Source organism: Asparagus officinalis, chromosome 8 (genome assembly GCF_001876935.1).
Source record: "Asparagus officinalis chromosome 8, Aspof.V1, whole genome shotgun sequence".
Classification (NCBI taxonomy): Eukaryota; Viridiplantae; Streptophyta; class Magnoliopsida; order Asparagales; family Asparagaceae; genus Asparagus; species Asparagus officinalis.
The window spans coordinates 21,810,098-21,828,375 of record NC_033801.1 but is presented as its reverse complement, the minus strand read 5'-3'; the positions used below and the strand labels follow the sequence as shown (position 1 = coordinate 21,828,375).

At 33.7% G+C, this 18,278-nt stretch overlaps 1 protein-coding gene across 1 annotated transcript in view; it reads left to right on the top strand.

The window, feature by feature from the left end:
* LOC109822664 (putative yippee-like protein Os10g0369500) overlaps positions 10,950 to 18,278 on the top strand; it is a 15,405-nt gene continuing 8,076 nt past the window's right edge. The window contains exons 1-2 of the mRNA XM_020388895.1: positions 10,950 to 11,316; positions 14,801 to 14,909. Coding sequence (XP_020244484.1) covers positions 11,174 to 11,316; positions 14,801 to 14,909 — 252 coding nt within the window. The 5' untranslated portion in view covers positions 10,950 to 11,173. The remainder of the gene's footprint in view (positions 11,317 to 14,800; positions 14,910 to 18,278) is intronic.

Below are 18,278 nucleotides of genomic sequence, written 5' to 3'. Positions count from 1 at the left end.
CATAGATAAATACCGTAGCAAATCATAAGGCAGACTCAGTGATGACACCATGTCGGTATTTATTATAATAATCAATCCACATGTCCAAAGTGATTTAATCTCTGTGAGACTTCCACTCATCCTTTGAGGCATTTTGTTCTCTTTGTGGTTGGGACTGCATGAAATCAATAATATCATTGTCTTCATCAATTCTCTCTTCATCATCATCCTCTTTAATGTTGATGGTCTCATTGAGCAAATCATCGTTTGGATCGACTGTTGCAATGTAGTTATGGAGAACCGTGCATGCCAAAACAATGTCAACTTGTGCGGGGAAGGGGTAGTAGAGTTTTGCCGTGAGAATCTTGAAAATGATTCTTCAAAATATCAAAGGTATCTTCAATCTTTAACCTCAAAGATGAATGTCTAAGATTGAATAACTCCCTCCTATTTTGAGGTGTTCTCCCCGTAAATTCTTTTAGATGGTAATGAACACCACGATAAGGGGATATAAAACCTGGCATAGTTGTGTACCCCACATCGCACAAGTAATATTTACCTACATATTACACACATAATTTTTTATGGGATATAGCCGCATAATTATTAGTGAGGAATATTAGACAATTGGGTAATTAATTTGAGGAGTTAACGAGAATGTTACCAGTGTAGACTCGCAAGCCATATGGTTGTGGTCTAGACAGAGCACCTTGAATGATTCTATAGTCATTTGGCGACCCCTCCCACCTAGCTAAAACGTATGTGAACAGTTTGTTTAGTGTACAAGAGGCAAAAATATTTTGTGTGACACATTTGCGCCCTCTGAACCGCACAACAAGGATAGCAGGTAGCATAGCATCCACGTGTGTCCCATCTATTATACCTATGCAATCCTATAGAGTACACCAACTTACTATGTTAATGTAAGATATGATTTGATCAGACAATTATTTGTGTAATTTCGTAGGATGGATGACATACCTTGAAAAATGGATAAAATGATGGATTGTTAAGGATCTCTTAGGGTACTTCATTCGGTGCTTGTTTCATATATCGACATTGTATACATGAAATAGCTTGTAATACTCTGTTGAAGTATCTACTTACTGTCTCCCCTGATCTTATAAATTATGTTCTCAAAATATGATTTTTGGATTTATGGCCCAATATATTCAATGTTATTGCAAGCTGCTCCTCTACTGTTATATGTCTTGAGTCCTTTAAGAGATTTTCCCCTCATAATCTTTGATAGTTTAATAAAAGCACCTAATCACATTCTAACAAAGTTTTGACAGCTATCACTATAACCGTGATATATATGATTCATCAACTCCATCCTAATTTTTTGCTGCCTTAGTCTTTCTTCATTTGCTGGTCTAGACCGTATTGATCTACGATGACACTTCATCCTCCTAAAAAATGTCAAAACTAAAACCATGACTGAAAATGCAACCCCAACATACATTCTTATAACAACCTCTTCATCATCAAAATCATCATCCATCTATAATTTTTACTTATAAGTTAAAAAACCAAAGAATATGATGCCTTTTTTATGACATGCTCGGCTCATTAAAGAATAAAGAGAACCATACATGCACGAAATAATACTATCATAATAGAAAATTGTTAATGCAGTACATGACACCAACTCACTATTAATGCACCCATACATGAAATATGCCGTGTAGGGCTGTGGACTCAATACCCCTAAAGCTTACAAAATAAGCATCATAATTTTAGAAATATCATTGCATAAGTATATCTGAACAATGTAGATTTTTTTATCTTTCAAAAAATCATTAAAAAGATACATATGTGAATTATTTCTTTGGACCACATATTTGAAGAACTTGGTAGGTTTTTAGAGCTTGGTAAGTTTTTAATATTGTTATGATTATATCAAAGAATTAGAAAATAATTGATTGATGCTAATTAATATCTACTTCTCAGAAGACCACATGTGACATTTAGATTTGCGTATTTTCTCTCTTTTGGTGTACAAGCCCTTTTAAATTATCATAAAATTGCTTGATTTTATTAGCGGTGTAGCACATTTGCAGACATAGAATCATATGGTCCCGTATGTGAATTATAGTGTTTTATCAGGAGGATGTGAATTACAGTTAAAATTCTATATAGGATCGTGAAAGATTTTAAATTTAATATTTAATTTCCAAGGAAATTACATGTAATAAGTTTGAAGAAATGGGAAATAGACCCGCACAAGTTGGGTTTAGGAAATAAGTAAAAATGTGATCAAATGTTTAGGAAAAAAAAATCAAAGGACTTGGAAAGTGAAGAAATTGGAGAAAATTGTTAAAATTAATTTCTCTTTCACCCATCTTCACTTTCTAACAGGAGGTTAACACCAAAACTAGAAATATAGGCATGCATCAGTAACTATAAATGCATCAACCCCCAAATCTCATATAAAATGTTGTCGAAAAATACTAAAATTTGATGCATGTTGAAAAATTAACATTAAAATGCTCTCAAAGCAAGGGAAAAGTTAAATGAACAGAGATCGAACCTCTTACGGTTGAAGGTGAGGGAATCCCCATTAACATTAGAGATTCAGATCTTCAATAGCAGATCTGACGAAGCAGTAACAACAAGAAGAAGAAATCACCGTAAATACATTGCTTGTTTGCAAGATCTGTCTGATTTTACTCAAAAGCTGCCCAAATCGGAGTCGCCCTAGCCATTGCTTTAATTTTTCATCATCTAGAACTACAAATTGATGAAGAAAAAGTTTCGATTGCAATTTTTATCGTGTAGCACTGGAGTCATAGTAGTCCTCCTCCACTTTCCAGTACTCTTCACACAAAAGAGCGGCGGTAACCTTTCAATATCTGAAGTGTACTCTAATTCCCCTACTTTTTCATAAAACCAAACCTACAAAAAAGAAACTACACATTAGCATGTGCATAAACAATAATCATTATCAAAATGAAAAGATATACAAATTAATATTCATGTAACTCACCAATAAAATGGAGGAAAAACCACCCATGTACCCGGCATTTGAACGCTGGCCTAATTCCCGCATACTAAGAGACTTCTTTGATTTACTCATCTCTTTGCAAAGAAGAGTGAACACCGCACGGACGAGAGGTAGAAGGGTGAAAATGATGAGGAAGGCGATGAGGAGAACCCTAAACATTTCCCCCTTTTCCTTCCCGTCGCCTCGAAAAGTCGTCCGAGCAATTATTTTATTCAGCAATGGGATATTTCTCACCTATTTCATCCCCCAACGCTCTGAAATAGGTTTTCTTAAAAATCTGACATGGCACCCCATTTCAGCCCCCCATTTCTTTAAATCACACAGCGAACCAAACGACATAATTGAAAATGGGTCGAAATCAACATCCTATATAGCTCTATTGTCAGATTTCAAATCCTCCATTTCTCTCCTTTTTGAGCAAACAAACAACCCCTTAATGTAGGCTAAATATTAGTAAAAACCACTTAACTTTAGACAATCATCAGATAACCCCCGATAACTTTTAAAATCTTAGAAAAGACCCCCCTAAAGTATGGGATTATTAGAAACTCCTCATCAACTTTAAGATTTTAATAAAAAAATCTCATTAAACTTTGAGATTTTATCAGAAAAACCCCATAAAAAGTTACTTTTATAGGGAATTTCTAAATAAAATTCAAAGTTAAAGAGGGTTTTCTGATAACCTTAAGGTGGATTTTTGATATTAAGACTCTAATATATGTCCCAAAACATTTGGAGTTGTATATGGTATAATTTCTTGGAGAAGTGAATATAATGTTAATTGTTTCAACAACTTGTTAATACTTCAATAGGTCCAATGTTCTTTTTTATTTTAAAAAAAGTTTCTGGAATATTAGTTTAGTATTTTCTAATATCTTACTTCTTTGTCTTCTTAAATTTGTCTATGAGTGCTGATGCAAATTATCATATTTATATGAAAGGAAAAATATAAGGATCAGTTTGGCAAGGTCGTGTTGAATTAACTTTTTTACTGTATCAGTTTAGTTATACTCTGAATAGGGGTGAAACAGAATAGGACTAGCTTAGTGACAAGCCTTTGAGCTAAAAGAATTAGATCAATGATGGAAGAAGAAAAAGAAAATCCTATAAGAAGCCTTCTATACATACAAATAAATAAATAATACTTGTTAAGTCTGATAAAAAAACCATGCAGAGAGGAAAACGTAGGTAATATATAGCGTATCAATGTAGTGCAAACTACATTGACAAATAATAATAATTGTGCACTAGTGATATTTATATTAAGATGTGTGAATCGTTGGATATCACCATTTACCCATTTATATGATACATCCTATAAAGATCCCTCTGTAATCTTTTCAGTTTTTATGTACACGACAAAAGCTTTAACAAAAGGTTTACATACTCAATGGATAGTATAGTATCTCATCTCAATCTACGCAACAAATCTATCATGCTCCATGATACTAATGACAATTAAAATGAACTAAAAATGAAATGCAAAGCTCAAAAAGTATGGAAGACCGAGTAATTGTCTCTTCTTGTCGTCAAGCACAAATAGTTGGAATTGTAATTTACAAATCTCAATACAATACAAGCAAAAGCTCATTGTAGCTTTCTTGCTTTCCGTCTTTTCCCATTTATTGGTACTCTCAAATAAGTCCTATGGTGTTCCCATAGAACTTATTATGTTTATATTTGAAATCTATGCATACAATGTTACAAATTTATCCTTAGTGGTGCACGATCCTAATCTTAGTGGTGTCTTAAGTAGTAAAGACAAGTAAAAATAAATAATTACATCTTTAAGTTAGCAATCCAGTTATGCCCTGTAACACCAAATGACACTATGTAGTGAGTTTGACATATTACATCAAAAAACGATTAATTCCTACTAGGGCTTGTTAGATTCAAAAACCTCATTGAAGAGGAAATAATTTTCAGCTGAATAATTAATTACCAAAATTTTCTTGGGGTTACATGGAAAATTGATTATGGTGTTTGATTCACATAGAAATTACATAGAAATTGAGTATGGATATTGGTTTCCATCATTCTATTATTTGTTTCACAACTCCAAACATAGAAACTGAAATGGTGGAAGACACTTGCTACACTTTTATTGATTTGACTATTTTTTCAATACCAATAATTAGGTTTCTTCCCCATTTTAAAGTTATTTACTCATAAATGGGGTTTTGCATTTTTCCAATGGGACACTACTTTCCTTCCCCCTCTTTTCCGTATTTAGTCAACCCAACCAAACTGATTAAACAGAAACATTTATCAGAGCTTGTTAAAAACATGGAGAAGGGTTCTTTAGGTTTTGTGCGTGAAACAAACATGCTCTAATTCTGGAGTCATGCATGATAGCAAGAGTTACCAAAGTTTATTTAGGTTTTGTGCGTGAAACAAACATGCTCTAATTCTGGAGTCGTGCTCTAATTCTAGAGTCATGCATGATAGCTAATGGTTCTCAAACCGTTGAGGAGATGCATTAACAAGTCCGTCCCAAGATGTTTAAGTTTATTTAGGGGTTGTTTGGTTCGTTCCCATGTATTGAAAAATATAATTTCATGTAAAGAAACCAAAGTTTTGGGGTTTTCAAACTTTTCCAAGAAATAGATTGTTTGGGTTTGGTTCACACATAAAACATAGTGGGAAACCAATGTATATACTTTTCTCTTGTTTATTTGGTATAAAAAAAGGAAAAACTTTTGTTAATTAGACATTTCACACTTTTCTTGTGTTTGGTTGGTATTGAAGTGTGTAGGAAAAAGTGTATATGATAACCATGCTAAGTTTACCACTCACTAAAGATAAATTTATTTGTGATCGTTATGGGAGGTAATCTTGTCAAAATAAAAGTGTGAATGTAACATGAAAAATAGTAAATAACTGACTGTTTGATATAAAAAATCATACTAAACATGTAATAACATGATTATCGTAATTGTTATGAACTACGTACCAGATTTGACATGAAAAATACATGTTTGACATAAAAAAATCACACAAAACCTGTTTGACATGAAAAAATGACACGAAAACTATTTGACATGAAAAAATCACATGAAACCTGTAATAACATGATTACTCATAATTTTATGAAATACGTACCTGAATTAGCAAAAAATTCTTATGACTCCTGTAAAACCCTATAAACAACCTAATTAGTCATAAATATGTATATCACATGAAAAATCACATTAAACCTGGAAATACCAAACATGTATGTAATTAAGACTGGGTAGTTGAATCGACTATAAGAAACAAAACCAGTTAGGTTTCAAAACCATGAGCGCTTCAAAACCATGGGCAAAACCAGCAGAAAATTTACTGATCTAAATAAATATTGTTAAATTCAACATCCAACTACCAACTAAACGTATCAGTCTATATACATCTATAAAATGTAATGTTTGCATACCAAATATTAGGACTATGAAATTGTGGAGGCAAAGTAGGAGAACTTAGCATGTTTGTAAATGACCCCGGTTGGTGGTGCATCGGGAAGTAATTGCCATCATGGAATGGCATGTTGGAAAATGCATGAGGTGGTTGTCCAAAGTATGACTGCTAAAATAAAAAATACCCACTATCGCCTTGATGCATAAACTGAGGGGGTTGACGTGGTGAAGGTTGATATAGAACTACACCCTTATCTTTATGATTATCTCTCTCACTTAATGATGTATTAGCAGCCATTACTAATTCAATTGAGAGAGTTAGATACTATATAATTTGCTGAATAAGCAAAACATGAATAAAAAGCAAAGCATAATAACTGGAAAATGCAAAACATAGAGTTAAAAAGTACATACATGAGCATAAATAGTATAACAAATATGAAAATTAAGTCTTAGTGGTTACACCATGATTATACTTATCACAATAGCCAACCCACATTGCCCAATCAATGTCATTCCCGCTCATTTTTTGATTCAGTTTGCTCTCTTTATGTTTGAGTTTGAGTAAAATCAACTAAATTATTGCCATTATCATTTATCACCTCACCATCAATATCTTCATTAAAGTCGAACTCGTTGAGTAGTTCATCATTTGGATCAATAGTGGCAATAAAATTATGAAGTTTACACAACTATCACGAAAACCATTATATATACACTCTATAAGTTCAATTCTAGTTTTCTCTTGTTTTATTTTTTCATCACTCGGACCCCTACGAATTGATTTATGTTCTAGCTTGCATTTGTTAGACCCTAGAGGGGGGTGATTAGGGTCTTATGCTAATCTAATCTGATTAAATGCTAATTAAAAACTAGTTAACAAGTTATCCTAGAAAGTATGAAATACAACAAGATATATGAGCTAGGATAAGCAATATGAATAAAGATATATATCCTATATCATAAATATATACAAGGATATATAAACTAGCACAAGATGATATATCCTACCAAAGAGATATACAATATGATATATGCAAGGATATGTAAACTAACACAATGGTAAACAAAAAGAACTATATAGTGGATGATAAAAATAATAAGCTATGGACAATGGCGATAAGAAATATAAACATAAGATTAAGTACGCCAAAGCAAACTCAAACATACGATATGATCACGGAGTTCGGACCTTCTGTCCTACGTCTCCACTCCCCTCTCCCGGGGAGAAATCCACTATCACAACCGGGTTTTCTACGTTCACCCGAATAATGTTTACACCTCACACTCAGTTTTCTAGCTAACCGAAAACTTTACAATCAATACTCTTGCAATCACACTCTACACCATCACAAGTGTTGGACCTAGCCGTGTCTCCCTCAAGTGCTCGGTTACAACCTCTCCCTAGGCTCGTCAACCGACGCCACTCCTCTTGGAACGATCCCCGACTCTCACCACACACTCCTCTCGGTGTACAAGTGTAATACAAAGTGAATCTCATAATATGGCTCAAAATAACAAGTGATTGTTCTCCAAAACGAGTGAGAACACAATGAAAGCTCACACTCAAAGTTACAATTCTCAAAGCCCAAACAAGAAGGTGATCTCCTCCACTTGTGAAAACTTCTTCACAAACCAAACAAACACTAAACACACTTAAACCCTTATTTAAAACTTGTTTAAAAACTTCTTGGTTTGCTTGATAGAACTGAGGCATAAGGGGTATTTATAGAAACCCTAAAGCCAAGAGAAAGCCAAGAAAAAGACCAAAAAACCACACTGCAACGGCTCTGGAAACTAGTCGTTGGGACTGATCTGACAGAGCGGCGGTCGACCGCGAGCAACAAAAAATCAGCAAAAAACTCCAGAGAGTTCGACGGTCGACCGCGGCGGTCGACCGCGAGAAATTTTCAACCGACGGTCGACCATGGCGATCGACCGCAAAAGTTTCTGCTGCCCACTATGCAAAGAACTCAGGCGCGGTGGACCGTGGCAGTCGATCGTGAACTGATACATGAAATACAGGTTTTGAAAAACTATTTGCTGATTTTAAAACACTGTTTAAAAATATCAAATAAATTCCAAAAAATATAAAACTTTGGGGAATGATTATAGACATGATAATAAACATGCTACAATGACTGGTTTATAAAAAGGACTTCCCAAATGAAAAATATCATCATTTTACAAAATAGTCCAAAACATGAAAAGTTGATATACATGAAATTTAATGTTTTGACATAAACACAACTTTGAAACATTTTCAAACGTTCTTATAGACTTAATAAAAGATGTAAAAAGTTGTTATAAAGTCTATAAACTAGAAACATAATATTTTCACAAATATGCATATTCTATGCAATATTTTCTAAAACACAAATATGTAATCTCATATTTATAAACATGGAAACCCAAATATAAATCTAAACTTAGATAAAATTTGTATGTATATATAAAACTATATATACATAGAAACCAAAACTAAAATGTGTGTGTATATGATATCGAGCTTAAAATATTAAACACACATAATATAAATCTAAACTAATATACCCAAGCAATTTTGATCTTCAATAAGCTTGACTTGGTACACTATGCGGATGAAGCTGAACTTGGATCTTGAATTTGAATTGCATAAGCTTCACTCCACAATTTCGCCAACCTCCATTTGATATTGTCATTGAAGCGCTATTCCATCCATCCTCCAACTTGTTGTTTGCCTAGAATAAATACGAAAACACAAATACTAGACAACCAACATTAGAAGTAAATTATTTGTTAAACATCATCAAAACAAGAAGGCCAACAACATTCTCCTCATGAATATAAATATTATAAAAAAATAGATAGCGCAACCCCTTGAATCATGTTAACAACACTTTGTTCATCCATACAATCCCCATCACCATAATCTATGAAACAAATATTAAATTGAAATAATTAATATGGCTAACATACATCCATGAAAGTAATGGTAATGAAATAAAGTATGAATTAGAAAGAACATATGAATTACATGAGAGACATCAATATAATCAATGAATAGAAGTTTCAAAAAAGTTGAGTAGCATATCGACAATATCAAAAGACTCATAGATAACAACATATAGCAAAAAATATTAATCAACAAATAGTTGGATACTGATGTGTCATTTAAAAATAGTTGGATATTGATGTGAAGCTGACCAAGCATCCCTAAATAAAATTCCCAAATAAATCCAAAACACTTGGTAACATGCTAAAGCTTCTCAGTAGAATACATTGGAATTGTGGATAAAGACTTTGCTAGTCTACTGTTACCCGAGAGAAAAAAAAATCACATAATAAAAGTCTACAGTAATCTAGAAGAATTGAAAATATAGAGACTTAATCATATCTTAACACACAATAATACAACACTCAATAAGAAATTAATAGAAGAATTAAATTAATACTACCAAGACGAAGCAATTAGGATAAAGACTTTGTTATTGGTTATTGCAACGTTCTATCGAGAGCAAAACAAACAAATGTCTGCTAACATCTTGAAAATGAAATGATCAAGGTGAGATGTAACAAGGAGAATGATGATGGCAGAAGGCTCTCAATTCATGAGATAGCACAAATCGAGCAATGGAAATGTGACATGATAACTTGGGTGATGACAACTCTTAGCTAAACATTTTGCTACACAACTGATAAATGTAGCAAAGGGATTTACTCACAAAGAAAAATTATTCCCAATACATTTAGAAGGGGAAAAACCGCAAGATCAAAGACCTATTTACCTAAAATAAAATAAAAATTGCACAAATAATACCTAAAATTGCCAATTTTGCACAAAATCAAGCAACAATCACAATGATTCCCTAAGAAAAACGTCTTTTTTTTTAGTTTCAGCAAAAATCGGAAGAAATTAGCAGCCCTACTAAGATCCAAGGTAGGCTAAAGGGGGAAATCACAAGCATAAAAAGCCGAGGCGCGAAGAGAGAAATAGCGGGAAATGGTGGTAACCATAGCCAACAATCTGATATCCCCCAAATTTTTGTAGATCTGACAAAAGGACACACGTGATGGGGTTTACATCCATTTTCGCTCGATTTGGAAGGAAATCAGGGTAAGAGAACTGGCTTAGGTGGAGCTCTTTTACGCCGCTTCAAACCCTAGCCCCCTCCGTGAACCAAATACAAACAAAGAAAAAATGGGAAACAAAAAGTCATATGTGGACACTGTGTCAGGAGAAGAAAAAGGCTTTCGGGGGTCTTTTAAACGAACCAAACGACCCCTTAGATTAAATTTGGGCTCCGATAAAAAGAAAGAAAGAAACGAAACAAAAAGAAAAAGTTAACTTAGATTTATTTCTAAATTTTGAGAAATACTCGTGGAGGCCTAAAATCTACGGAACAGATCACAATATGTAATTTCATATGTTAACGATTATTATCTAAAATTAAGACTGTTAAGAGGGAAATACTCAACACATTTTGAGAGAAATAGAATCTCGTCGAAATTACTACTTCCATCAATTGCGTTTAATTTGGATAGTGATTTTGGTCCGTCGAAGGTCACTGTTGAAAAGTCCAGACAAAAAAATAACAAAAGATTGAAAAAAAAAAAAAAAAACACCGGCGCTGTTCTCTCCTCTCCGTTTCCCCCAAAATCCAACCCATCACCCGAGATTCTCGACGCGATCGCTGTTCTTCGATCGCGATTGCTTCTGCCATTCCTTGTTCCGATCGATCTCCATCTGGAATTTTTCTTTTTTTGATCTGTGGATTTTGAGGTGGTGGATCTTAGGGTTTTGATCGATCGATCGATGGGGTTGTTGTTCGTGGAGACGCTGCCCGGGCCTAAGGTTTTCAAATGCAGTTGCTGCAAGGTTGATTCGGCGTCGCACGACGCCATCATCTCCAAGGATTTTAACGGGAGATTCGGCCGAGCTTACCTCTTCAACAGCGCGTGAGCGATCGTTTTCTTTTGATTATTTGGCTGTTGTATCATCTGATTCTAATCATCATGTCTTGATATTTTCTTTGAATTGGGATGAATTTTTGATTCCCAAAAAGTGAATGTGATGTCTATTTAGCTATGGTTCTATCCCGTGGATTGAGCTTAGAAGTTGTAAACAATAAAAATGTATGGAGGTAGTATTATAAACGGATTCAGTATAGTCGTATAGTCGACAAGGCTGTTGTGGTCTCTTACGAATGCTATCGAATCCACCCTCAAACTAAATAGGGTTTGAGTAACCTCACTCTAACGGCTAGCTTAGTTAGCTTTTAAGGTACGCTACAAATGGCATCGAATACAACCTCATCTTTCCACTTGCATTGTTATTGTATTGTTCACCTTGGACAGGTCTAGATGAAAGGCAAAAGTGGCGAGTCTATTTAGTCCCGGACTGACTAAATGCGGAGTCTATGTCGGTTTATAAGGGATTTGGTCCTTTATCTACTAGCTTTTAAGGGTGAGTTCTTCTAGGTCTCTTATACAGCAGTTAACGGCTCGCTTTATACCGAGTCAAATAAGGGTTCGGGCTTTTGGATTTGTACATTAGGAAATGACAAGTAGTTGTTTTTTGTTTAATTAATATTATTTTTATTAGCTGTTGATCGCTATTCGGGTCGAAGAGAAGGAAAGGAAATAAGTGATAGAAATGAAGAAGTTAGATCCCTCTATTCAGTACTGAAGGACTAGAAGAGTTAAAAGAATGGGACTTGACTATAATTTTCTTTCTCTTTGTCTTCTGTTGAGTTTGTGATTTGAGATGCTAATGTCTATGTCCAGTAAAAATCAATCATATCATTAGTGGATAGTGACCTTGCTGATTCTTTGTTGAATACTCTGTAGTGTTTTCTAGTGTTGATTGTGAATTAGGAACAGGATTTGTTGTCCCTAGACCTGATTTTTGCTGGTGCAATAATGCTTAAAACTAAAGATTTGGCTTAAGATGGTACAATCCCATATGCTTGTGAATAGAAAAGAGTACCCACAGATTCACCCAAGCATGTGAGAAGTTCACATTTTACCATACTCTTCCTTAGTTTGGGACTTCTTTCTTCTTTTAGCTGGAAATAGGATAGATTTGCGTATATATATTATACATTATCTGGTTGTAACAAGGTGACTTTACTGCCTCTATACTTTTGCTGCCTTTGGTACTGGGAAAAAGTGAGGAGTGTAAAGAAAATGGTTGAACAAGATGCCAAACAAAAAATAAACTATGAAAATTGAAGGTGAAGACAATGGAAAAAGAACTGCATTTCTTCCATTTCTTTCGCTTGGGATTGTTTCGTGGGTTATAGGTTGTTTTATGCGTGTTGGACTTTGTATCCTTGTATAGTGTATTTTTATGCAATAAGTTTGATTTTGAGTTCAGGAACTTGGGGATACTTGGATATTTTGTTTTGTAAAGATCATTAAACTCTTCTCAATTACTGAAAAATTAAACTAAAATTGTAACATTTCTCTCTGTGATTCAACTGGAGTTATATGAGTTAGAAAGTATCTAATGATGCATCTCACTACATAATTACACTGCTTGAGATGTTCCTTTTTCTGGTTTTCTGGTTTCATTGATGTAATGCAAACTGTAAGCAATTTGTTTGATGTTTGAAAGCCTTTTGGGACACAGAAATGCCAGATCAAAGTGTAATCACTGCAACATTATTGAATGTTGTCACGTGTTGAATAAAAAGGGATATTCAATAGATACTCATGTATGGTAGGTGAAATGATGATTCTTGACTTGATACAGATGGCAAGTAGCTGATCAGCAGAACAATTTGAACAATTTGTCATGACCACTAGATACTTTAAAGTGCTTACCTTGTATCTAAACTAGTTATTGAGTAATGATATACAACTAAATTCCAATGATGACTGACATTTAATTATGAAATTATTGATATGCAAATATGGATTCTTGACCTTTCTTTTCTACCTGTTCCCATTGTTGTATATAATCAACAAAAAGTCCAACCAGAAGTGTTGTAATCCTTTCCAGTTATATGTAACTCACGACTTATGTCTTAACTGAGGTGGATGGTTAACTGGTAGGGAGTCTCACCAATTATAAGGACAAGAAGCTCCAAAGTTCTGTTTCCATAGGCTAGTCGGTTTGTCCTAAAGGCCACTGTTATCATCTGTGAACGGGAACAATGAAGTAATTGCATACTTCACTGTGCAATAATATGTTTGTTAGCAACTTTCTGATTTTAAATTCAATAACAACTTTCCTATTTTAAGTTTGTTAGCAACTTCCTGATTTTCTCTCGTCCACTTTTTCCAGAGCAGAAATGTTGAGGGTTTGTCTGTCCTATATATTTCTTGCTTTGGACACTATATCCTCATTCCAAAACTTAAACCATTCCCTATCGCCTTGTTTGGTACGTGGAAATGTTGTGAAGTGAAAATGGAATGAAACAAGGAATGTAATGGAATTAATGTGAGAATGGAATGCTCATTTCTATTCTCATGTTTGGGTGCGATTAGAGAATGAAGTGAGAATGAGCATACCTGGAAGTTATGTATTCTTTTTCTATTCCCACTTAAGTGGGAATGCTCATTCCAACATCTCATTAGAAATGGTCATACCCATATAAAGTGGAATTAATGAGAAGTGGGAATGAGATTTCTAGCTTCTAAAAATACATCGTGTTTGGTACGAAGGAATGAGAAGTGGCAATTGGCATTCCACTCTCACTCATTCCCACATACCAAACGAGGTGTATATGCAATTATTGAGTCTGCCAGCAATAATTTTATGATGAATTTAAACCCTAAAACTAGTACTACACCCGTTTCTAATCTATATTTGGCCTATCTGTTACCTTATCCTTGCTGAAGATCTATTTTACAATCAAATGTAAAGAACTATCTACTGCTTATTATTTCTTTTCTCCTTATACTTTCCTTTAACTTGAATTGTTCTGTATCTTAAGCATATAAGTAATCTAGGATATGGTAACAAAGATTCTTTTTTATTTCAGAGAAGCTTTTGAGTTTTTTCTTACAGTTTATTGATAGTTAACAGCATAATAAAAGCATAAAAGAACTACAAAATTCCCCTCTGCTAAACTGGAGTGTTATAACTATTCAGTCATTAACTAAGAACTACAGAGTTTCCATTGGTTTAATCTAGTTTGCCATTTAAAGCTAATCCCTACACTAACTCCGGAAAATAAATTTCCTTGGTTCTATGCACACCAACACGTGCGAACACACAAACTCACTTACACATGTATGCACACACACGTACACACATATAGATATATATACACTGCCACATGTATGCATGTGTGTGTTTTCCTAATGTGGCTTCCATCATGTGTTTTCCGGTTTATTTCTACTTTTCTGAGGACTTACTGTATAATACTAGATTCATATGCACATTCCATCATTTGTGGACTCCTTTCTGAATATTTTAAATTTAAACTTTCAGGGTGAATATTTCCCTAGGACCTACTGAAGATCGGCACCTGCTGACTGGATTGCATACAGTGAATGACATTTACTGCAGCTGCTGCCAGCAAATATTGGGCTGGAGATATGTAAGTTACCTTATGAATTAATATTCTCTTATTTTTTTTCCATAAATGTGTACACATGCATGTCGGGGACTGGGAGAAATAGGTTACATGGTTGACGTAGACTCATCTACATTGAATTCATTCTTTGTCTGCTCTTTGCAGTGTGTTTGAAAAAAATATTGTGTGATGCACATGCTAAGGGTTAATATCTAATTTTTTTGATGTGGGATCTGATCATTCTTTTGCATCCGAACTGCAAAATTACTCATTGATTTTTGCTCTTTAGCTCACCAAACATTGTGAAATTTCTGTTTTGTTTATACTTGACAATTTTCAGTAGTTGGAACTTGGAACATCTACCAGTATATAGTTCTGGAAATTTGTACAAGTTATTAACAATATCAATCAATCAATAGGCAGTTATAATTTTATTACATCTGTATTTTTTGTAATTATCTCATCCAAGTTTATATTGTATGGAAAATGTAGTATCCTGTAAATAGGTTCTAACTTGTAATATAGGACAGAACTCCTTCGTTTTTTCTGTTTTGATGGCCTACACAGCATTTAAATTAGACTAATTAACTACACTCAAAACTATACCTAAGGTAATTTATTTTTAAAGTAGATGCTATGGTTCAACTTGTAACATATATACTTGAGCGGAGCCAGGATTTCTTTCGGGAAGCTAAAATACAACCATCATATTATACATAAACAGTAAAAGCAATCAAATATAACATATATAATAAAATTTCACATATTTAAGTAGGTGAAAGAAGAGCTCGGAATAAAAGTTATAGTGTATTATCATTATGTCATAGTTAAATTGCTCTTTTTTCTTATTATTGTTTGTAATAAATTTCAATGATATAATTTATAGTGTATTGTCAGTTTGTCGGTCTTCAAAAAGATTATAATTTGTAGTTTGTGGTTATGCACAAACCGACTATAATCGATACATTCTTGAAAAGAATAATCTTTTTTCAGCCACCACTTAAATATGGTGAACAACATGTTAGTCCAAATCCGGAAATTTGAGTTGTAATCATCCTCATAAAGTTCAAAGATCAGAACGTGAAAAAGTTGACCTTTCTTCTTCGATGTGTGGTCCTGAATTGCACTCACCAACATGGATGTATCATTTAAATTGACAAGATTGCGCTTATCGCTATTATCTGAGGGTTGGTCTATATCAATGCAGACTTCAAAATGATCCTCTTATCAAGTTGAGAGAAGCGCTATTGTCATTTATATTATGCTTATTTTGCATTGTTCCTATCATGGATTGATATTCTCCGTCTAATGATGCAGCTTTTTTGCTTATCTTGTTATCATTTGACAAGCCAACGAGATATATTGAACAACATAAATTTGTTCTTGAGGCTTTATGCTTGCGAGAAAGTCAATGATGGAGAACATTGTGCTTTCATTCGGCATATTAGTAAGGATTCTAACTCATTCTATAAAACTGTCGTAAAAGAATGAATGATCTAATAAATGCTTCTCAATGTATTAAAAAGTTGTTCAAAAAACATACTTAACAAATTGCAATAAATTTGGTACAACTTCAAGAATCAATAAACATAGCAAAATAACCTACATTTCAAGCTTGTGCTTATTGTGGTCCTGAGGAAAGACTGGATTCTCTCAATCGTGATAACTTTTTAGAACTTCAAAAGTTGTTGGTCTCTTAAAATGAAAAAAACTTTAGATATTATTATTGTTTTAAACAAAGCTCATGAGAATATCTCTGATGCATTAGTACAAATCCAAAAGGAGTTTATTCACATCTTTTCTTACGAAGTCAAAAGAGAAACTAAAAAGCATTAGGTGATGCAAAATTTTACACTGTTGTTGATGAAAATTGTGATGAGTGTAGAAGAGAGCAAGGGACTACTAGTATGAGATTTGTGGATAAAGATCGATTACATGAATATTTTTTTTGTCGACACCGTCTTTTTAATTTTAACAAATGACATTTTTTCATTCTCTCTCGTCATGTGTGGGATGCTCAAAATAGAGGGCAAGGACATGACAGAGCTAGTAATATGAGTGGTGAATGAAATGACTTGCAAGCTTCAATTCGCGAGCAATGCTTGCCTGGTTATTATATTTATTGCTTAACTTATCGCCTCCAACTTACTTTAGTTACGACATCTCAAAAAGTATCTTTCGTTCATTAATTTTTCTATATGTTAGTTTTCATCATCAATATTATTAGTGCATCATGCATTGGATTTGCATCCATGGTGCAAACAATAAATGTGAGTATGGAAGATGGTTATTCAAGTTCACACTTCAAAACGTGTAAGAGATTCTCGATGTCATTCTTTAACGATAAATCAACAATGTCTCGTACATGGACACGAACAAAAAAATTTCACGTATGATCTTTCTTTAGGTTTGTACTAATTTATAAGAGAGATTGCTAGGAGCTTTGTCTAATACGATATATGAATTTTTTTATTGTAAGAGACCAACAAATTTATAAGTATTAAAAAGTTATAAGAGTTAGGAGAATTTAGGCTTTCCTCATTACCACGAAAATCACAAGCTTGAAATGTAAGTCATCACATATGTCAATTGATTCTTAAAGTCGTAGCCAATTTATTGCAATGTTGCAAAGGCATGCTTTTCGAAGTTCTCAACCATTAGATCATTCGTTGATTTTACGACACTTCTATAAAATGAGTTAGGATCTTATCCAATATGCTGTAAGAAAACACACTTTTATCCATTATTGATTTCTCCAAGTGTAAACCTTCAAGAATGAATTTATTTTGTTCTATTCATTCTGTTAGCTTGCTAGAAGATAAGAATATAAGCATGAAGCCGTATTACTAGATGAATAATATCAAATGATCAAAATAATGCAAACAAAGAGTAATAAAATTGATGATGACCAGGGGCGGATGTACTTATGACCTTAGGGCATAGTTGCACTCCAAGGTACATGAGATTTATTTTTAATACCTTATGAAATTATGGTTTGTCTTCTTACTCGTAAAAGTATTTGCACCCTAGCTTATGAGAAGGGCATGATTGAAGTTTTTCGAGTTGATTTCTTAGTGGAAGATGATGTCAATGATGACCTCAATGGAGGAAACAATGTTGAGGCGATTGTTTAGGTTTGGGAACATAGTCATTTCTTTGTGTTTTTAGTTTCCTTCATATGGGCTATTGGGCTCTTTGGAATTTCATTGGTTCGATGAACTATTTTGTGGAGGAGAATAAGGCTGTAGCTTTGGTACTAAGTTTGGATTTCTTTTTTTTTAAATTGAACTATTTGTAAATAGTAAAGTCAAACCGCATTCGCTCACATGCCCAACATCCTAGCTATTATAGTTTCATAATATTATAATTTTAATTTTTGTTAAATAGATAGTT